General features: G+C 39.1%; 1 protein-coding gene across 7 annotated transcripts in view; it reads left to right on the top strand.

The window, feature by feature from the left end:
* Positions 1 to 23883, top strand: part of GLRA2 (glycine receptor alpha 2) — a 131567-nt gene that overhangs the window by 10968 nt on the left and 96716 nt on the right. For 3 of the 7 annotated variants that reach the window (XM_027778985.2, XM_005231934.3, XM_027778988.2), the window contains exons 3-4: positions 12941 to 13008; positions 20107 to 20330. In XM_027778985.2, the coding sequence (XP_027634786.1) occupies positions 12941 to 13008; positions 20107 to 20330 (292 nt within the window). Of the gene's footprint in view, positions 1 to 12940; positions 13009 to 13104; positions 13173 to 20106; positions 20331 to 23883 lie in introns of all 7 variants that reach the window. The other 4 variants (XM_027778984.2, XM_005231935.3, XM_027778987.2 and 1 more) reach the window with 2 other exon arrangements.

Raw genomic sequence — 23883 nt, forward strand, 5'->3', positions numbered from 1 at the left:
TGTTATGCACCAAAACATCAGGCACTGCAACTTCTTCTACCTGTCAGAGGACTGAGATTTTTTTGGCTGTAGCAAACAGTGGGCTGTCCAGAGAAACACTCTAGCAGTACGATTCTCGTCTCCAAAAGCTAATAACCCCTACCCATGCATTTCTGTTTCTCCAAAGCCCAGGACTGCATGGGAAAATATGGGAATATCTGCAACTTGCTGAATTGTGGGCACTTTCCCTTAACGAATAATAACTGATACTCAATTGGTGAAAACTGCATGAACAAACACATTTTTCCTCCATCCCAGGAACATGAGTATGGGCTATCACTCTTGCTTTTGTACTTGGGGAAATATAGCTGAGAAGAGGCTAAACGCTTTCCTTAAACCAATATAGTTAGTCAGGGAAAACTTCAGATTAAAATTTACCAGATCGATACTCAATATGTTAGGCTGCCTCTGATGACTACATTCCCAATGTGTGCTGTCTTTACGTCTTCATCTTAGGCTGTAAAACTGTCTCATCAGGATTGCTCTTTCTTGTTGTGCTGTTTACTATGTCTAATAAAGAATTAGTCTCAAATAATAATAAAAAAAAATATCACAGTAACACTTTGGCTGGAATACAGCTATAAACCCTTACACTGCAATTTAAAGCAGTTGTTGAAGAGAAGCATACAAATTGCATGCACAGTGGCCACAGCAGGAGCTTATGCAAAAACAGTTTTTGCCAGATGTGAACATAGCCTGTTGCCTGTGTATAAGCACATGCACATACTCTCCCCCACGCCAAACTGAAATGAAAATCTGGCCACTCCACAGAAAAGTTTCAGACTGCAGTAATTTTCCTTTCCAGGCAGTGATATCCCGTCAGATGGAGCAGTCTGAGGTGTTAAAAGCCTTTGGTCAGTCTGGTTATAGGAGCCATCCTAAAAATAAGCATTTGGCAGAATTTTGCAGCTTATTATTCGTGAGAATAATTTTGCAGCTCTTCAGCTCCGTACCCCTGAGAATTTTGGTTTTGTCACACTTCTTAGGTGTGTTTTGTGTGAGGTAAAGGAGACACAAATGTTAAAAACAGATTTAAACTCTTTTATTTTTTCATCAAATAAAAAACTTTTGCTTATCAAAGTTATAAATAATTAGGGACAGATTCAATTCATGCCAATAAGCTCCTCAGTGTGGATATAGTCTCATTTGGATGACTCTGTAGAAGACTCCTACTCAGCATGACTGTTGGTGGTAGAAACCAGAAAAAGACTAGATGCCCTGACCCTGCAACACACTATATTGCAGCAGAGCTTTGAGCCTATGTGAAAGATGCTCTTCACAGCGATGCATTGAGCATCCTGCATCAAAGAGCTGGTTTGGTATTAATAAAAAGATAAGCCAGTCAATTTATAAGATGCTTATTTTCTACGTTGGTGAAGAGATCTCATTCCCTCTCCCCTACTTCCAGCCTTTTTATATATAGGAAGAACTGATGACTGAAAAAATTGCTGGTGAAAGACACCCAAAAGTGCCTTAAGGATGTCTTGCTGTTAAAAGACAGATTCTTTTTGGTATTCAGGATGTGGGGGACCACATAGGAGGTTCCCAAAGGGAGAAGGGATATGTGAAGGGGAGGGATAGGAGCTGAGCTAAACATGCAACAGATTAGCTGATGGGAGCCTTGAAGCTAGAGTCAGGAGGGGGGAGTTAGTTTCAAAGTAATATTCTGTGCAGATTTTATGGAAGTGGGTTGAAGTATAAGGAGGTAAAAAATGGAAAAGGTTTGAAAATACAAGGGAATTTTTTTTTATTAGTCCTAGACATTATGAGTATAAGGGTCTGTGTGCCTGACCAGTTGCAGATTGTCATCTACACCAGCTCTTGACCATCACTGCCATCATTTGTTCCTATGCCTGAGCCATCCCATTTGTTCCCATTTGTCTAAATCCCATTGTTCATCTATGTACCATGTATCTTTTGGTGTATAATCTCCTAGCAACCATAAATCAATGTCTCCTCACAAATGTTAGTCACCCAAACTGCTCTTTTTCAAGTCCTGCATATGCCTTCAGACAGTAAAGCAAGGAACATTATGGAGACATTAAAGGAAAAGCTGGCAGAATTCTGAAATAAAGTGAATGTCCAAGGCTCAGAGGAACAATAAAAGGGGTTAAAATTGATTTTGAGACCTCTCTGTGGCCACAGAGAGAGGTATTGACCAAGCCCTGTATTTGAGACTGTACCTACCTATTGATGCTTATAACTGAGCTTCCATTAATTTCTGCAGCACAAGATCAGAATCACACAGGAGGAACAAAGTAAAACATATTTAGGGAGAAAGGAACAAAGTATCAATTTTGGTCTTTTAAAAGGGATCTTTTGAGGTGAGTATGCCAAGCAGAATGAGGCAGTTCGTTCTGACTGAAAATAAAAACCTAGACTGGTTGACAACATTTCAATATTATTATTAATACTTTTTTATTTAATTAAGTAAAACTTCCCTCCTGCTTTCTCTTCTCAGTGAACATTTTTTATCTTGTGGTTCTGTGCAGTTTCTTGCATGAGTTTCTTGCACTGACTTCATAAAACATTGTTAAAAATAAGATTACCCAGGAGGAGTTTGACTGACCCTATGCTGGAGTGCAGATTTCATGACCAGACATGTAATACCAGCTTTTACTTGAACACATTCAGGAGTTTCCCAGGCTTCTGCACACATTATGCGGTTCACATGCTGATTAGCAGCGAAGAGTTCTGTCTTCATTAGTACAAAGCAACTGAGCAGTTTCTCAGAATCAGGTGCGAGGAGCATCTCTGCTACCTGCTCCCAGTGAGGCTGAGCTCCTCTGCCTTTCCCTTTGCTCACTTCAATGAGCACTGTTTTGTGGTAAGAAATGAAGTAGGCGCCTGGATCTTTTCATGTCATAAGGAAAGCAAACAAGTGAATTTCCCCAAATACTACCCATCCCTTTATTGCATTGTAGGAAGGAAGACTTCAGAAAGAGATGCCTTGCAGTGAGGTGCTTGTCATGACTTGGAATAGAAAGATTAGGAAGAAGGGTGGAGACCTCAGAGAAAAAGAAAAAGTTTGATGGACATGTGATGAATTAACGATTTTATTTGAGTATTTTAAAAACTGACATAAGATCTAAGTAACTTTGCACTGTAGGCTTATAGTTCCAGTGGGAAGTTTCCAGATGTAAGATTTCTGATTCACTGTTTTTTTTAGATTTATTTCCACAGACTTATTTGCACATGGAAGACTTTAGCTCTGGGACTGGCTGCACTCAGTTACAAGTTTGACTGAGGCTTGTGTAAAAATATATGAGTTAGCTTTCAAGTAATTTGCTCAGAGGTGCTCTGCGCCACACTGTGATGATACAGAGCTCGGCACAAGCTATAATGCCTGAGGTTAATGGCCTCCAGTGAATTCCAGCCTGCCATGACTACATTGGTAGCAGCCCTCAAACTACCTATGTGAAAGCCAGCTCCAGTGCATCTGTACAATCCGCTGTGACTGCTAAGGCTATATATTCTTTGTAGACCAGCTCAGGTTAGCTGGGTAAATCAGGAGCATGTCAATTGTTTAAAGGGTTTTTCATTTCTGAGCTCCTGGTTTGTGGAGTGAAATAAAATAGCGCATAAAAATTGTTCTTGTGCAGTGTCTATTAGATAACCTATGTGGAAATATCCCACTGCACCCCAGAGCTGACAGTAATGTATGTTTCTGTTATCAGCCTCAACAAAAAGAGTCAGGGAAGAATGAACACATCGTATAGACTATCCTGTAATGCCAAATGCAGAACTGACGAGGTTTTGTAGTGTGAGACTTACCTTTCTCTTCCAGAGTTGGTTCTGTGGACAAAGGCATTTACTGAATGTGAAGCATGCCAATCCAACAATTTTCACAAGCACTTTAAGGCACAAAAAAGTGCATCTTAGCAGGGATTCTCCTTCCGTGAAATGTTGATGGGATTTTACCGGCATGACTCCTGTTACATTCAGCAAAAGTTCCCACAGCTGAAAATTCACATACCACTTCAGAAATTGATTATTCACTGTTTGACCTCAGACTCTGTCAATGTATATATATTGATGGCTTTAGCTGTACTTACTACAGAGATATTTTCTTTCTGTGACTCATTCTGTAATCACCTGGATCTGACAGTCACTGGAGTATTTGTCTTGTGAGGCCTCAGCGGTATTTTGCTGAAGAGCTTTCAATTTTGGGATGTCACATGCCCTTTTTATATCCAGGTCATGTCATAAGGCCATATTTTCACTAAGATGCTTTTTCAAGTTAACCAAGTGAAGTGAAGCAGTTTACATCTTGATGTAAGAGAATAGCTCTCTTGATGCCATTTTGTTTATATGTATTTTTGTGTGTGCCTGCATCTGCACTTCTGGATATAGGCAGTTGGAATGAGGGGAAAATTGTACTTCCCCCATCTGTAATGATTCCCTGCTGATTTCATTCAGTGTTGCCTCTACCTCTTGCCTGCTTTGGATAGGACAGTTATGTCTTCTGCAGTCTGCAAATACCATTGTCATAAGTGGTGTTCCTCACATGTATTCCTCAGACACTTAGTGGTATTTAGGCTCAGTGATATTAGTGAAAATGAGAGTCCTGAATAGGATTTAGACACCTAAATATCTCTGCAGATCTTGCTCTGGCTCTGTAAGTGCCTCCATGGCTCTTACCCTTATATATATATATATAGAAAAAAAATGTGTATTGAAGTCACAGAATATGATTCTTAGTCTCAGATGAAACTGTAAGCACCCAAAACTGTTGCCACAGTCCCACAAGGAGATATGGCATTCTTAGCAAGCTAAGTTATTATCTATGACAGATGAACTTTCAGAGGATGTTAGTTTTAGCTTGATGAAGCAGAACAAAAATTTTGTCTTTATTTGATTTTTCCAGCAAATTGCATCAGGGCAAAGTACCTGTACTATTATATTTCAGAGTTTCCTGAGATCTCTGCCCATGTGGGTTTTTTGGCATTTGATTTTTTTGTTTGTTTAGTAGGTAGGATTGTCACCAATGAATAACAAAAGTGACATAAGCATAATAATTTCTGTGGTACATTAGATTATGGTGAATGCTTCTAAAGAAGAAGGAATTCTGTCTTTACTGGGCATGATTATATTTAGGGAGTCAGGGTGTTGCACTCCACAGAAATCCCATAGAAAGACAACCTTGTAAATGAAAGGTTTCACTCCCCAAGAAGAAATGCCACCTTGATTTGTAAGCCTTAGGGTAACTATGTTGTCCTGGTGTCACTGATTTTGCCTCCTGTGACTGATAAATTTACCTTGCTGTGAACAGTCTAATGAAATGATGATGTTTAAATGGAGGAAAACATTGGTTTTGGCCAAAGGCAGAATGGTAGAGAAAGAGAAAAGGCTTACCTAAGTACTTGCAATAAAGACTACTTCTGGTCTACCTTCTGCTTTCTTACTGGAACCTTAAGCAAACTTGTTAAATCATGTGAATTTTCTCATCAGGGGCTGGACTATGCATTATACAGATCCTTGAAAACAAGTGTGCAAGCTACACTGCTTCTGGAGTAACTGCAGGATCCCGGTGGGTCAGAGGAACTTTTCTAGTGCATCAAAGCTGCCTTTCTCTCCCTGGCCAAATATCTATGGTCCCTGGCCACAGGATGGGCTGAGCTGCCTTTAACAGCATCTCCCTAGCCCTTACACTGCCTGCCACACTCTGAGCAGGGAGGAAGCTAGGATGATAAATAACTTGCTCCTGTTTAATGACCATGGTCAGCTGAGGTGTCCCAGCATTAGTTCAGCCTTACTGTCTGACTTGCAAGGATGTGACTGCAGGGCCATGATGAGGTAATTCAGGCACCTATAGTACTGCAGCTGCAGAAGCAGAGCCCTCCATAGGCGTTAGCTCTGTTTCAGGTCTCATAAGGACTGTGGTGGATGTTTGAGTCTGTTCAGTTTCATTGAGGAGAAATGGTTGCTAAAAGCCCAGCTGCCTCCAGAACTGGCAATTAAACACCCATCTCCAACAAACTCTGCTACCCTTCCCTGCTGTCCAGGGATCTGTGTTACCAATGCTCAGATCAGCGGTTGGGTCTTCGTCCTACTCTACCCACATTTTGATTGCCTCCCTCATTTCTGTGTGGACATGAAGTCCGTGCTCCACAGATGAAGGGATGCTCAGTCCCTGGTGGGATCACTGCCTCTTCACTTTGCCCCTTGGTCCTGTTCCTGGATCCCTGCTCTATCCCCACACTCACACAGGATTGATTTTAGTATTTTCAAACAGTCCTGATGATTATCCTGCTCTCTGTGGTAAGGGGTGAAGGGTTCAGCTCACCTTTCTCCTCTGTATACAGAACAAAATAAACCATCTGAGATGGTGGGAAAAAATTCTTTCCATTGGCACATGGGCCAAAGTCAGAAGGTAGACCAAAAAATACTACATGTAGAGAAAAACACAGGATTCTTCAGAGATCTGTTAATATCTTGCCAATATTTTCATTGTCATTCCATGAGGTGGTTATGCCTCATTACCTCTCTTTTTTTGCTTTCACATCTCTCTGCTTTGCCTGCAGTTCTCCATGTGTGCATGTGTACTGTATTTTAGTTTGCCTTACAAAATCCCTTAATAAATACACATATCAAAGAAAATTGAGAAGTGCACAGGAATCATTTTAAATCTCTTGTATGATTATAATATTCCCACTAAAGACACTTTAGCTTTATGGCTGAAATTGATATGAAGAGAAAAAGGCTGCCAGGTGCAGCCTGGAAACTGTACACCAAAAAGGCAGAGTTGGGATGGACGTGAGGATACAGATGTGGTCGGTTGCAGTTAGGATGATCTCCAGGGCAAGAGTACAAGTAAATCTTCTCAAGAACCTACCAAATAAAGGAAGCTCGGGGGCTGTGCGTTATCAATACTAGAGAATACTTAGCCAAAGCTGCAGTTAGCAGCTGGATGGGGCTTAGTGTACATCCTTCAGCACTCATCACTCAGCATGGGGACTCCTCCATGCATTGAGATGGATTCACTCCCTCTGGCAGCTGTTGAGGAAAGGACTCACTGTCTAGCCAGACAGCAGCAAGGTCACAGCCACCTTTGGTACAGGAGCTATGAGGCAACATGCCACAGCAAATTCAAGGGAATATTCAGTATATTCAGGTTTCTTGTAGGTAAGGTGAGCAGATGAGCGCTGAGGACTTTCTGTAAGTGCTAAGTGCCCTGAAGTCATAGGAGGTGTGGGACAAATTATAATGCGAGGGTTTTTCATGAAGGCAGAGTGTTGGAGAGTCCTGTCAACTGACAGCCCAGCAGACCCTCTGGGGAAGCAGGGGGATGGGAGCTGCAGGGAACAGAAGCAATTTTTTAGCGGTTTGTCAGAATACCAGACATCTATTTTCTGGTGGATTTGAACATTAACTACCTGGGGTTTTTTTTGACAATGCTTTCAAGAAACAGACATTTTCCTTATGATATGAAAATCACTTTGATTATCTTGAATGTGCCTGAAAGGCACCTGGATTGTTACCTTGTTGCATTGGAGGTGACAAAAGGAAAACCAACGGGAAAAAAAGATTTAATTATAAAGTATACTTCGCTTAATCTTTTGGAGGTAATGTCAACTCTTTTTAAAATTTAGGCAGTAAAGTAAAATTAAATGTTTCCATTGTCTTTGAAGAGTTTTAGGTTATGTTCTCAAACCTTGGCTATACTTCATAGAAGTTTACTGCTTTCTTTTTAAATGAACTATTAGATTAGAGAATTCTTATAGGATGGAGTGTTTGAAATGTTTCATTGGAAAAAGTGATGTTGTGTGCCCTCTTTAAAGTACAGGTCTTCCCTGAGATGTACAACACCTATACACCCCTTCCCCACTGGAAAAATATCAACAATAGAAAAAAAAAAAAAGATCAATACAAAAAGTATAAGAACATTGCAAATTTCAGTCCTGTTAGTTATCGTTTTCTTATCTACTTCATTTGGCTCATGTTTGCTACACATTTAGAAACCCCAGCACTACCAGACTGACTTTAAGAGAAAGTTGGACTTTTAGCTTAGAATCTTTAAGTTATATCATTAAATGTTCATTTTGAAGATCCTCTGATAAGTATCCTCTTCTTATTTGGTTGTAAATCTTGTGTTACACTTCTGATGTTTATAAACAAATATAAATGATCAAAAAAACCCTGAACTGGTGTTATTTAAGCAATAAAGCTCTTTCCAGAAAACTCTGAGGATTAAGAGAAAGTGATCAGTTTTGCTGGCAGTACTTAGGTTTATAGAAGCACAGAATCGTAAACATAGAATAGTTTGGGTTAGAAGGAACCTTTAAAGGTCATGTAGTTCAAACCCCCTGCAGTGAGTAAGGATATTTTGAACTAGATAGGTTGCTCAAAGCCCTGTCCAAGCTGACTGAATGTTCCAGGGATGGGTCATCTACCACCTCTCTCTGGGCAACCCGTTCCAGTGTTTCACCACCCTTTGTAAAAAATTTCTTCCTTATATCTAGTATAAATCTACCCACTTAATTTTAAAACCATTACCCCTTGATCAATTTTTTGGTCCTCCTCTAGACCCACTCCAACTCTTTCCTGTGCTGAAGACCCCAGAGCTGGACACAGCACTCCAGGTGGGGTTGCATCAGAGTGGAGTAGAGGGGCAGAACCACCTCCCTCAACCAGCCAAGGGTACAGTTGGCCTTCTGGGCTGCAAATGCACATTGCTGGCTCATGTCCAGCATTTTATCCACCAATACCCCCAAGTCCTTCTTCCTCGGGCTTCTCTCAATTCCTTCATCCCCCAGCCTGTATTGATATTGGAGGTTGTCCTGACCCATGTGCAAGACCTTGTACTTGACCTTGTTGAACCCCATGAAGTTCACACGGGCCCACTTCTTGAGCTTGTCCAGGTCCCTCTGGATGGTATCCCACCCCTCAGGCGTGTCAACCACACCACTCAGCTTGGTGTTGTCTGAAAACTTGCTGAAGGTGCAATCAATCCCACTGTCTATGTCACTGATGGAAGATACTAAACAGTACCCATCACAGAATGAATCTCTGAGGGACACCACTTGTCACCAGCCTCCATCTGGATATTGAGCCATTGACCGTTACTCTGTGGAAGTGAACATCCCACCAATTCCTCATGCACCAGACAGTCCACACATCAAATCCATCTGTCTCCAATTTAGACAGAAGGATGTTGTGGAGGACTGTGCCAAAGGCCATACAGAAGTCCAGATAGATGACATCTGTAGCTCTTCCCTTGTTCACTGATGTAGTCATTCTATCACAGAAGGCCACTAGGCTAGTCAAGCAGGACTTGCCCTTGGTGAAGCCATGCTAGCTGTCTCTAAATCACCTCCATGTCCTCCATGTGCCTTAGCATAACTTCTAGGAGGATCTGTTCCATCATCTTCCCAGGCACAGAGGCAAGGCCGGCAGGTCAGTAGTTCCCAGGGTCCTCCTTTCTACTCTTTTTAAAAATGTGTATAACGTTTCCCTTTTCCCAGTCACCAGGAACTTCACCTGACTGCCATGGCTTTTCAAACATCATGCAGAGTGGCTTGGCAACTAAATCAGACAATACCCTCAGGACTCTGGGATGCATCTCATCAGGTCCCACAGACTTAAGTATATTCAGGTTCCTCAGGTGGTCACAAAAATTATCTCCTTTTTTTTCTTTGACTGAGTTTACCGAGTTCTTATAATATTTCACATCTACCAGCAGAAGGCAAGTAAAAGACATCGTGCAATTGAGTAGAGAAATGGAAGGAGATATTTGCTTTGTTGTAAGATATAGTGCTCTAGCACGTACCTACTTACTGTATATCTGAACTACAGTCTGTGGTGTGGTAGCGTACTCCTAACAAAGGTAAGCACGTTTTGCTAACATAGGTAAGCATGTTTACTAGGTTCTGCTGGCACTCAGGAATTGAAAGCTGTCATGCTCATATGATGGCTCTTGCAAGACAACACCATGAGATTAAAGAAAGGTTGACAAAGAGCATGGGAAAATGCCAAGGTACTCAGTGTCTCTATAACCTCAGTCTTTACTGATAAGACTGGTCTTCAGGAATCCCATGCCCCTGAGACCCCATGGGAAAGAAACTTAGTGGAGAAGGATCAGGTTACAGAGCATTTAGGCAAACTGGATGCAGACAAGTCGATGGGACCACACATGAAGCACCCATAAGTGCTGAGGGAACTGGCTAACAGCATTATGAATCTGCTCTTAATTATCTTTGAAAGGTCACAGCAGCTGGAAGAGGTTTCTCATTACAGGAAAAAAAAAAAAAAGTCACTCCTATCTTCAAGAAGGAGAGGGAGGGAAATCCAGCAATTGCAAGTTGACCAGATTTACCTTGAAGCCTGAAGCATGTATTACTTGAAGTCATTTCCAGATACAAAGGACAGGAAGATGGCTGGGGGTAGTCAGCATGGATTTATGAAGGGGAAATCATTCCTGACCATGCTAACAGCCTTCTATGATGACTTGACTGGCTTCATGGATGAAAGAGGAGCAGTGGATGTTGTTTACCCAATTTTGACAAGACTTTTGGCACTGTCTCTCACAACATCCTCAGAGACAAACTATTGGAGTGGACAGCTAAATGGAGAGTAAGATACATGGAACACTGGCTGAATTGCCATGCTTAAGGGGTTGTGATCAGCTGCATGAAGTCCAGCTGGAGACCAGTCACTACTGGTCTACTGGAGGTGTTAACAATACTGTTAAACATCTTCATTAATTACCTGGAGAATGGGATGGGACAGAGCGCACCCTCAACAAGTTTGCAGGAGAAAAAAGAGTGGAAGGAATAGTTGATGCCCTGCTGCCATTCAAAGGGATTTGGATAAGCTGCAGAAATGGACCAACAGAAGCCTCACGATGTTCAGCAAGGGGAAATGCAGTGCTGTACCTGGAGAGGAGCAATCTGGTAGATGACCAGCTGGAATGCAACTTTGCAGAAAAAGCCATGGGGCTCCTGGTGGACACCAAGTTGAACATGATCTAGCAATGTGCTCTTGCAGCAAAGATGGCCAATAGCCTCCTGGGCTGCATTAGCCAGAGCATTGCCAGCAGGTTGAGGGAGGGGATCCCTCACTTTGCTTAGCATTGGTGAGAAACATCTAGAGTGCTGGGTCTAGCTCTGGGCTCCCTGTACACAAGAGACATAGACATACTGGTATGGGCCTAGCAAAGTGTCACGAAGGTGATTAAAGGAACAGGGGATCTGCCATACAAGAAGAGGCTGAGATTGTTGAGTTTGCTCAGCCTGGAGAAGGGAAGATGCAGGGAGATCTTAATTATGTGCATAAATTACTGATGGGTGGTAAGTAAAGAAGATAGAGCCAGATTCTTCTCAGTGGTGCCCAGTTATAGGACAAGAGGCAGTGTGCACAAACTGAAACTTAGGACTTTACACTTAAACACAAGAAAAACCTTTTAAAGTGAGGGTGACTAAGCACTGGTACAGGTTGCCCAGAGAAGTTGTGGAGTCTCCATCCCTGGAGATATTGAAAACCTACTGGGGCATGAGCAACTTGCTCTAGCTGATCCTTCTCTGGGACTAGATGGACTCGGAGGACTGGATGATCTCCAGATGTTCCTCCCAAAAACAATGATTTAGTGATTCTGTTTGTTTAGATGGAGACAAATATGTTGATCAAGCTGCTCAGCTAGTAGAAATATTATCAAGTAAAAAGGAAAAGAAAAATGAGGCTTTGGAGGGAGAATAGCAGACTATTTGACTTGTTTTAGCTTGATGTTGAAAGTGGAAACACATTTATAATGTAAAAAGGAAGTGTTTTTTTAGAAACAATTGTTGCAAAACCTGAGTTGAACAACATACTTCATTGGAATTTAGCAGCTTCAAAACATCTTACTGTTGTGTTTTTTTCTTCCCCCAAATCAGCATATTTGCTTCCTCCAAGGTGTGTGGTCTAGCCCTTGGTAGTGTACTGGGGTTCATGCACACATTACTTATCTTTCCATTTTTCATAAAGGAAATTAATAATGTTTCCATTTTTTGTAAAGCAATTTGAGATCTAAATATGAAAACAAATGTAGGTATTTATATTCTGTGCACTGACATTTTTTTTAATCTAAGGAAAATTATGTGATTAAAAATAATGGGAAAAGAGAAAATAAGTACTTGATACTCAATGTTTGTATCAGCTTTTGTGTATTTGCGTATAAACTCAGGCATTTAGCATTAATCCTTTTTGATTCAGTTGAGAACCTCTGTTTATTTCATCATGCCTAAAAATCTAGGAGGCTAATAGACAACTAATTAAATATTAAGTCTCCATTCATTCTGCTACATGTGAGTGACCGCCGAATAGCAGGAAAGGAGGTGGGAGGGAAGAGATTACAAATAGCTGTTTAATGAAAGCTGTGTCAAGCCAGAACAAATATTGCTAAACTATTTGTTTATGGCAAGGCAGACATCTACAGATCAGGTGCACAAAGAGCTTCTTGTCTAAGTCCAGTTTCAGTGTACTGGAGTCAATGTGAAAATTGGCTCTTGCTGGGAATTTCAGTGGCAACTCTTTGCATACAGAGTGGAACAGGTGTGGAGAGGTAATTTTTAATTTTAAGTCTGAGAAGGAAGACAGAGAGGAGTGGTTGCAATGCTAAAACATTCTGTGCTGGTACTGTGGATAAAAAAAAAGCTGTTATACTCATGCCCTCCCTCAACTCTTCTCATAAATCCTTAAATGCAAGGATGTAGTTCTGTGTATTTATGTAACAGCTTCTAATGAAACTATATTAATTAAATCAGTGTTGGTAATGTTTTTTCTTTTGATCAATATTTACATGATCTGTTTGGGAAAACTCACTTTCTACTTGTTTTCAGCCACATCTGTACCAGATTGTACGGAGGCTGAGGGATCTGTACTTTTGTTTCAACGTATATTGCAACATTTTTATTGCATTCCACAGGTCCTCCAGTAAACGTTACTTGCAATATTTTTATCAACAGTTTTGGATCAGTCACAGAAACCACAATGGTAAGTGCTATGATGCCACTGGCTAGAGAACAACAATACTTAATATATGTCATGAACACAACCTGTCAATTTTTCTATTTATTGTTCAACTTGCAGGTCCTCCTGTAAATGTTACCTGCAACATATTTATCAACAGCTTTGGTTCAATAGCAGAAACTACAATGGTGAGTGGGACTGGTCATTGAAGCCATCTTGTGAAGGAGTGGGATGTGATGTAGGATAGAGATGCTCAGGATGTGGGGACATTTACTAACTTATTAAGCTTTTAAAAACCTACTAGATAAATTAAAATAAATATAAAACAACCTATAGAGAGATATATAAATCATTAAACTCAACTTTTAAGTCTAAACAAACCTGTGTTATGACCATACCATAGTCTGTAGTGACTGTGATGACAGCAAATACAGGTGTGTGCAACCCAGCTTTCTCAGGTTTTATTAGTGACAAAGAGGCAGAGAAATGGCTGGAGCTCGGCTGTGGGGCTCCTTGCCAAGTACTCCATATTTTGAGTGGGTTTTACACCACATGCTGAATTATCTGCTGCTGCAGACTGCCCTGACAGAGCTACCAGAACGGTCTTGTTTAACTTAGCTGAATCTCCGTGAATTGCAGCCACATCAGTAACTGAAGTGAATGCACAACTTGAGTAAAATGACTAAGACATATAGCTATAAAGAGAGCTGGGTATTTTGAGGGTTAAATTGGTACTAAGAAATGGGGGGGTTGCAGCTGACTGAAATGTGTATTTTGACTGTATTCAAAGAATGTTATCAGTCAAAAAACCCCAGGTCAAAATGAAAACGTTAGAGTTTAAATTTTGGTATATATATGAAAATAAATAGTTCAATTCTTCATTTCCAGGTGAGGTTTTTCTTTTAAAAAAGTGCCAAGATTTAGGATTAATGAAGTCAAGCTAAAAAAAAATGGAAATTAAAATTTTAGTCTAACTTTTTTAAGTCTAGAAATGAATTTTTTTTTCAGTATTTGCTAAGAAAAATGAAAAAAAAAAATTCTGAGTCCATTTAAAGATTAATGTTTTAGCCTTCTTTTCCAAACAATGAACAAAAGAGATAAGTTATTTATTCAAGCATACATATGCCTGACTACTGGGGTTAGTCCAGGGAGAGATTTTTTGATGGCTTGATGTGATAAACCCAGAGTAATTATCAGGTACGCATATGAAAGTAGTAGGTTAAATCCATTATAGAAAGGGTCTAGTGAAAAATTGCATCTTGACTTGGAACTCTTCAAGTCACCACTGACAAAAAATAAACTAAAAATGGACGCTCTCACCTTCATTGAAACTTTGCGAGAGTGATTGTCATTGCCTCAGGACACTATGGACAGCTATGGATGCTTTTGAAGCAATCGCATTGTAGATTCACAACACTGTTTTCTGGGGATTCCTACACAGCATCCAGGTCTTTCTATATTTGCTGAAGCCAGAGGCAGTACAGCTGTTTAGCACCCTGTAGGACTGAGATATTGGTAACTAAAATGAACTTGGTACCCACAAAAGGGCTTAAGGTATACCAAAAACCTATTTTTAAAAAAATTGGAATAGATACTGCCTTGCAATCCTTGCATTATGAAGGAAGAGCAGATATTTAGCCCAACTTAATTATTTTATTTACTATTCAAAAGCTTAATATAAATTCAATTATAATTCATGCCATCATTTTAGAAAGTGGTACCTAAGGACTGCAGAAACTTAAAAAAGCTTTTGCTCCTAAATATTTTTACTTAAAAACTATCCTGTTATTTAATGTTCTTTAGACATAAAGGACAAGTTATTGCTAGGGAAGGTTGCTTTCTTAAATAATGTGGGAAAGACTCTCCTGTAAATGACAAGCTAAAACAGAGAGCTATAAATAAACAAGGCAAGTGAGGTAAGTTAATGCTTTAGAGTGTGTATCTGTAATATTTTAAAAACACCTTATAAAAAAACTAAAATCAAGTTTAAAATGACAGGAAAAAACATATCTTGATGTAAAGTAATTATCAACAGACTTAATTTTAACATTTTTGAAAAACATAATTTGTTTTCTTATGTTTAAAGGATTCTGAGAAGATAGCTGTGAGTGTAGCATTTTTTACCCAGCCATGTCTGTTCATCCTAGCATATAGAAGCATCAGCATAGCATTAAGTAGCAAAAATCCTGCACGTCACTAGCTTTACAAGATGGCATTCAATGAAAATATTTGCACGACCTAATGCTGATTGCATTAATTAGACTCCTTCATTGCTTTGATTAAATCCCCTCATTGCATTTTACCTTCTATCAAATATGTTAATGTGCACCTTTCCAACGTTCATTAACACATTCTGCTGAAAACAGCCAAGCATTCAAGTAGGTGAAAACAAAGACTATTGGCTGTCTTATTTTGCTTTGTTCATAATATCTGCTGAAAATGTGGAAAGAGTTCTCTTAGATGCTGTTCAATGGTTTGATGCTGATTTTTTTAATGCTTCTTTAATGACTAGTGTGACTAGTTTTAGGATGTTTTAAAACTGCTCTGAGAGGCTGACATCAATTACTGTTCCATCTACTTTGCCTTTCTGAAATAGATGTAATCATGTGGGTAAAAATGTTGGCATCCCTTGCGATAAATAATGAGTTTTGTTTGGCACTTAGGATTAATTTTTCCCTATAAAATGCTCTTGATTCTTTTGACATAAAACTAAGTGATTCATTTAAAACCCTGGATTGTAAATTCTATAGAGACACTCCTGTCTCAGAGGACAGGAATGCTTGGAGAAACCGTTTATATATACTGAAGGGACATTACCGGGATATAACTTGAACGATCAACAGGAGCTCATTGGAAACTTGGGAGATGAAAACTGGTTTAGAGAAGCTTCCAGTAGGAGAAATGAACATGGCAAACAGCATTACAGTCCCAGACTTACTAAATTCAGTAAGCCAGTTTCTCAGTAACACCAGCTGGAGCAGCTCCTGTGTTCTGATTAGGACATAAGGACAGACACCAGGATGAAATTCATCCCTGTGTGAAAGGCCAGCACAACTCTTATGTACAGCATATTCTTCTAAAAGCTAAAACCTTTCATTCAGAATTAAAACATGATTTTGTGCTGGTTCTCTCCAAACAGATGAATTCCGTAGAAGCTTCAAGAATTTGTTGCCAGAGATCTAGGGAAACAAAATGCATATGTATTAGTCTTTCTGCGCTATCATGCACATATGGGACAGTATCACCATTGTGCTTCTTTCCCCTCCAAAATAAATGGTTTTATTCCATATTAGAATGATATATATTATACCAAAATAAAAATAGTAGAAAAAATGCCAAAGTCAAAATGGAATTCTTGGATTTTTTTTTTCATTGATTTACTTGTCTTCCATTTAAGCCCTAACTTGCAAAGAGAAAAAGACTTTCCTGGGTAACATCACTGAATAAAGCAGTTATGCCAGTAAGTCTGTGTCTATTTTTGGAAGCATTCACACATGCAGTATTCAGCAGAAAATTCACTGTACAGCATGACTGCAGTTGAGTATCACAGATGAGTAATCTACATCAGGCTGGGCAGAGTCCCAAAGAATTCAGATGTTCAGTGTTGTTAATGACCAGGATTTTTTAGCTATCAGCTGTAGGAGAAGCTAAGAGCAGTTTGTACATTGACGAGCTAATTGTTAATTACAGAAATGACTAACTGTGAGGACATTATTATTGTCGTTATGCCCTATAATCAATGACTGACACTATGCAGCAGGTTCTCTGTTGGGATAAATGCATCAAACTCCAGTTGTGTTTTGAGTACTTATGTTAGCAGAGAAATTTGCCATTCCTTTATTTTAAAAGCTTGGCTGTGGCTGGCTGTATCTTATTATCTTCCCACTAGAAAAAATGTAATTACAAATGAGCTTATTAGATCCTGATTAATTCACATGTATAGTTTTAACTGCATAAAAGATTCCCGCTGAAGTCACTGGGGACAACTCACACGCTTAGGTACATAGATAACGAAGTGTTTTTCTGTCGTATGGCCTTGAAATAGGTCATTAAACCACTACCTTTCAGTTAGCATTCATATTTAGGATTTAGAGAGTAGTCTCTTTGGGAAGCCCTTCCTATGCATGGAAGGCTAGCTACGTCTGCTGTTTGCCTCAGACATGTGACTCAAAATCTGGGCAATCCATGTTGTTGCAGAAGAAGATGGGAGGCAGGCTAAGATCTAAGATAAGCATCAGTTCCGAGACAGTAAATGGCACTGAAGAGGGAGCGGGGATGCCCTGCACCCCTCTGCCACAGCAATGCCAGAGACCAAAGGGGCACAGAGCTTTGCTGAAGCTCTAGGCAATGGTTTTGGTGGCCATGGATTTGCTGAAAGACCATTTCTGTCCAGACTCCTGTAACACAAAGTATATCTATGCATTGGGTACCTAAATCTTCAGATAGATCTACTAAAACTAATCAGATGGCTATTCCTTTAGTATGTTAGTATTACTCTGATCTTATGGCTTGGGATCAGAGGAAAACTTTATGTGAGTTGCCTTCAGCTATCTCTGGCATCAGTGTTACAGCTGAGATTGAATTTCAGGTCCACACTTCTCGTTCAGAGCAGTGGTGCTGTCAGAAAGAATTTGTGGAGCAGGTGTACTCATGGTCGCGTAGGAGTGTATTACTACAGTCCACCCACTTCTATCCTCAGGAACTTGCAAAATACACACTGTAGTCTGCCTGAGCTCCATGTTGTGACACTGTTCTCAGGAGAATTTTTCTTCAGAAGATAGTTACAATATTAGCACAAGAAAAGTAAATTCAAAATTCTGCACATGATTAGGTCTGACTGTGTAAACACACAGCCCTCTCAACTGCTTATACCACAAGTAGAGGAGAAAAAAGTAAAGATGGTTCCATAACGTGCATGTTATATTTCCATTTTAATTTCTTATTAAGGTGCATATGCAAATCCTATGAGACATAAACAAAAGTCGAAGTGCTGTTTTGCTTCTAACAACAAAGCTTGCAGAGAGAAAGCATTTCTAAGTGTATTGGTGTGATGGCTCTGATATATTTATGAAGGTATATACTGAAAAAGGTAGTATAATTCTATTGGCATTACTTATGCTTTTGGTATAATATATATCAACATATGCAAACTCTTCTATGAATAAGGATTTTTCAGAATGGTTTTTATTATCTAAATCACCAAGTACTGAAGTTCATGAAAGCACATTTATTTTTAGATATTTCTAGAAAATTTAATAATTTGACATATTTATGATTTCTATGTCATAGGGGGAAAATCCCTCTGTTTTCCATAGACCTCATTACATATCTTATTTCAAAGAATAATTAAAGGCAGTTGCACCATTAGTTGTAGCAACTTTATTCTATCAGCAGTTGATGACAGGTCCTGCTTTCTTTTCTGCAGAATGAAAACCAAGTGCTTTCCTGGATTTATAACTGTAACTGCCCCATATAAAATTGTAAGACACTCAGTTTCAAAGATCAAGAAACAGGGGAGAATACGCTTAGGGTTAGTGTATACTTACAAGATGTGATGACATTTTATAAGCTCAGAACTGCAGGTAGCTATTTGATCTTTAACTGTATGACACATCATCATCATCATGAGTACAGTGGCTTGTGAAAAACAGATACAGGCTTTTGTAAGTATCTTTAATAAGTGTGCTATTCCTGAGATCTCTCTCAGGTCTGCCTTGCTTTGATTAATGTTCCTGTTTTGACTCACATCTACCCAACAGCAAAATGAAAATTATAGAGAAAGCAAGAAAAGCCATGTTCCTAGTGGGACTGTAAAGCATCATCCTATTGGGTTCAAAAACTGCATCACTTTGGGTGTCAGCAATGTTCTGTCAGGGCAGCAACACACCTCATCACCAACCTACTGAACAAAGGGTGGAAAACGATGAAACTTGGAGGGGCTTGTTCACAGACTCTGCATATTGGGCAAACTGCTTTCTACAGCTCTAATCAGAATGAGAATATTTTTTTACGTTTCAAAGATGATAAATTCTTTAGACTATGCAGTTCAGTGGCCTAACTAAACCCAAGTCAGCTCATACATTCTCCAAGTCAAAAGCCCAGTTCTGGGGCTCTAACATACTGCAGCTACCATAAAGCAAATCCTAAATGTCAGGGGTCTGTACAGTTGGCAGAATTATTTCATAACGTATTCCTTCAGATAGCATAATCATTATAAATATAATTAAATATTTTCCTTTTAGAAGAAGAATAGATGTATTTCTGAGAGTGTAGTCAAATATAGTAATTGCAGGTAAATATGTTGTAACAGCAGGGAAAGCTGAGTGAGGTGAAGCTCTTATTTGCTGACTTTGGAAAGTCAGAATAAGGAGAATAAATATTAACATCTTTCCATTCTATCCAGAGAGTTTAGACTCCAAAAACTCTTTTCACACTCTGTTTTAATAGCCAGTTCTTGACACAGTGTTAATGTTGCTTCTAAATGAACCTCTAAGAAATTGCTGCCTTTCCCAGTTGTGACTAGCAGACCACTGAGCAGAAGAATGCAATTAGAACAATTTTAATGGGATGCAGAGAGGGAGGAGTGAATAAATGGACAGACAGCGAAAAGCATACGGTAGATAGAGAAAGGATACAAACAGTAAATAAGCGCTGATTTAATGTCTTCTGTACAAATCTGGCTTCACTGGAATTAGCAGCTATTCATGAGTACATTAGAAATAATTGATTTACATATTGGAAGCAATTTATTTAAATTAGTAGTTTTATAGAATCTTTGTTGAAATTGTATATATCTAGCTGCAGTGCTTTTTGACTTTCTAAGTACGTCTGAGTTAATCCATAGCATTTGAAAGAGGGTTATATTTAATATTGGAAGTTGCAGTTAATATTTTTTTCATTACTGAAGTAATTTTGATTTGGAAAATGTATAAGTTGTGTGTGTTTGGTTCAACACAACATCTAGAATTTTATTTTCAAATGATAACTCTTCTGTTCAAAGGGTAATATAAATGTTTACTGTAATGCTAGTACTGTAGTAAGTCTAAGAGCATAAAGAAAGCGAAAGTAGGCTTCCAGTTTTGGTAAGTGGCTTAGTAACCCTTTCACATGGCATTTCTGTAGGACTACAGAGTGAACATTTTTTTGAGACAGCAGTGGAACGACTCACGTCTGGCTTACAGCGAATATCCCGATGATTCCCTGGATTTGGATCCCTCTATGTTGGACTCTATTTGGAAACCAGATTTATTCTTTGCCAATGAGAAAGGAGCAAACTTCCATGATGTCACAACAGACAACAAGTTGCTGAGAATTTCTAAAACTGGAAAAGTGTTGTACAGTATCAGGTAAACCAGTTTGTTTATTTATTTTTTTTCTTCATCCCCTTCTTTCCCCTCATTCCCTGTTTTTCTGGATGGAACTATGCTTACAGAACATAATGTACATATTTACTTTTTTGTTGTTGCATGTGTACAATTGAAATGAGACTTAATTGTAGCAGGGTAGGAGGAAAATTTGCCTGTGTTCCTTTGCTAACCTTTAACTTTTTGCAAAATAGCCTGTAAGTGGCACAGCAGTTCTTCTTAGTCTTGTTGGAAACTTGAGGCTGTCTAAGACTTTAATAGTATGCCTCAATAATTCCCGTTCCTGTTATCTCAAGCCTCTTACAAAGAGAGGAAATAAACTCTTCACCAGTTTTTGATGGGTTGTAATTTAAAAGTAAAGGGGAATAGTATTTTAAATGACCTTAAGTGAATTTCACCTTAAGTGAAAACATGTTTGAAATGTGGTAAAATTGAGATGTGACTCACTGGGTAATCGAATGTATCTATTCCCACTTAAAAATAACTGGGATTATGGAAAGGTTTGTTTGTTTGTTTGTTTGTTTGTTTGTTTGTTTGTTTGTTTGTTTGTTTGTTTGTTTGTTTGTTTGTTTTAATACTAAGTGCATTGAAATATGTGTCATGTGACTGGATTCAGACTTAATTAATAAACACTGACTAAACATGATTTGATATGACTTGATGAAATCAGACATATTCAGAGAATCAGAATTCCATTGCACAGGCATAAACATCAGGAAACAATCTGACATATTTGACACTCGGCTTACTGTGCACTGTTAATTGTTTAATATAGGTAGTCAGAGATGCAAAACACTGTATGATTGCTCTTATAATTGTTTTAAAAAATATAATTATGGTGGTTTATTTGTTCCTGGGAATGCTTCTCAGCTTTTGCCTTTCTTGCATTGTGGAAGGTAAAGATGATAGTATTTATTTAACCGGTTGCACGGTGAATTTGCTCATCTATAAGGCAGATTAGTTTAGAAGGCAGTTGTTTCTAACTGGATGTTGTGTTTGAGACCTGCATTTTCATTAAATAATTATTATTGATCCAGCTTCAGGACAGCTGTGTTTTTTAGGATGCTTAAATAATAATGCGGCACTTCCTTCATTTACTGAATTCTTGTGAAAATTTCTTGATAAACCCCCAGTAATATTTGGATGGATTGGATTAAGCAGGGTGGAAAGTAAATGTTTATTACTCAAGGTTTCAAACTGGCATACCTGAAGAGTTTGAGAAAAATAATAGGCTATAAGGATGAAACCAGCACTAGCAGAGCGATAAATAATGCTGTCACTTACAAATCTTTCTTGTTTCACCCTGGGAAAGAAATGAATGCATCTGTTTATTTGAATGACATCAGACACCATTTTATTGGAGGCAACAGTGCAGTTGGGTGCTGTTCTGAACGCAGATGGATACTTTTCCTGACATTTGTCCATGTGGGAGAAGTAATATTTTGAGCTGTCATTTCAAATTTCTAAAATTCCCACACCCAAATGCAAATTAATCTGAAGCAGAGTAAGCGGTAATCTAATGGAGTGCTAAGCAAAACTCATGGTGTCTCATTTGTATCACACAGCAATAACAGGCTTCCCCGGTGCCTTTAACACGGCATATAGTTTTTTAGTACTTTACAGCGAAGAATCTTTCCAGAGTATGGAAACTTGGTCAGAAGTAATTAGAAATAATTGTCTCTATTATCTGTGTGTTGACAGTCACTTTTAGTTGTGCTATGCAGAAACAAACAAGAATATTTTAGTAATTGGTTTCAGTACAGTGAGGATGTTGCAATGCTGCTGTTTTCACTGCTGCATCAATAACACTTTGCCTGACATCATAATATTTAATATTTACCATTTAGCATGCTTAAATGTTTAAAGCACTTTACAAACACACCTGAGAAGTAGTGGTGTAGGCTGTTTTGTCGCATTTCCAAATTCAATAAAATCAAGGTTAGGTTAATCTCACATAAATATAAACTGCTGTCTGCATAAAATGATTTTAGAACTTCTCCTGGTAATTAATGGGTAAGAAGCAAGGTGTGTGTATAATACGACAGTGGTATTCCTCTTCTCTACATACTGCACTGACAACATGGAAATACGCTATGCAGGAGGCACAATTGGATTATACTGGTAAATCCCCTCAGAGGCCAATCCTGCCCTTTCTGAAAAGAATTTGTAAGGTCACCTGGAACTAGATCTTATGGTCCATATTTTACTATCACCAGACACTTGGTGTAGGTTATGGGTGCTCAGATAAGTCGTGGAAGGGTCAGTGAGGGTCTGGCCCATTTGTTAACTCCACTGCAGTGCTTGGCTCTGGGAATTCTCTCACCCTGTGGGGAGCGTGAGGCTCTTCATCCTTCTCTCACTGAGGGATAAGCCATCTTGCATTTACTGGTGATGGTAAGCGTGATGTAGATTTCCATCACAGTTTACCTTATAATAATTAGTTACGATGCTCATGCTTGCAGACTCCTAGATCTATATTTAATTCTCTGGGAGTTATAAAACATAAAGCCAGAGTTGTTGAGGGTTGATGTATCCATCTATGAATCATGGAAGCTCAGGAGTCCAAACCTATTTTTAGCTATTTGCAAATGACTACCTTGGTATTTGTTTTGTTCTCAGTATGTTATATATGCTATATAGAGCCTCAGGCTCTGTGTCTGGATCACTGGTCTAAACCTTTGGGTACTGCAAGGAGAACTGAAACCTTGTGGAAGGAACACAGCACTACTCAATACTGCAAACATATGCTATTGCCAGTAGAAATGTAACAGCAGCTCCTAGAGGTGCATGTATTTTGAGAAGTCAGCAGTTACAGCAAAGTTATATTCAGCAAACAACTCAGTCAAGATCAGTCTCAGTTGTACTCTTTGAGCTGCAAAACAGTCAAATAGCTATCACTTTTATTTTAAAGCCCTCTTCAGAGAGCAGTCAACAAGAGGGGTTTGTTATAGCAATGTTCAATAAGATTTGCTCAAGTTGTGTATATTTTGTATGCTGAAAAAACAATCGCATTTAAAACCAGAACCTACATGATGTCACCCTCTAGATGCCTGTGACTCATCTGCTCCCAACCCTTGAATGATTTCTGCATGGATTAGATTTTGTAGGGGGTTATGCATCTGGAAAGAGTGGCAGTGTTGTGTGATGATACTGAAAATCCTGTTCCTGTAACTCATATTCTCTATGACACCTGGATTTTGCATTGTATCACTGCTGCATGGATTTTGCGATCCAAGGGCAAGGAACGTCTCTCCCGTGGCCCGTTGCGGACACCTGGCACATCAAGAAGACATTAAATAACCTCACAGGAGGCTTCCCATTCTCTCTGAGACACCCATTTATGCTACCTGAGTCCCACAAACTCATTTCAGGCTGCCAGCCAGCTCAGAATATTATAATCTGCCAAAAAGCTTATTTAAGCAAAGCGATAGAAAGTGGAATGGTTTTATTTAAGATTTGGGGTTGGGTTTTTTTCTGCATTAATTGACTCCCTCTCCTTTTATTATTTTCAGTGCATCTCAGCCACATGAGCTTG

This window comes from Falco peregrinus, chromosome 4, assembly GCF_023634155.1.
Source record: "Falco peregrinus isolate bFalPer1 chromosome 4, bFalPer1.pri, whole genome shotgun sequence".
NCBI classification, from domain to species: Eukaryota; Metazoa; Chordata; class Aves; order Falconiformes; family Falconidae; genus Falco; species Falco peregrinus.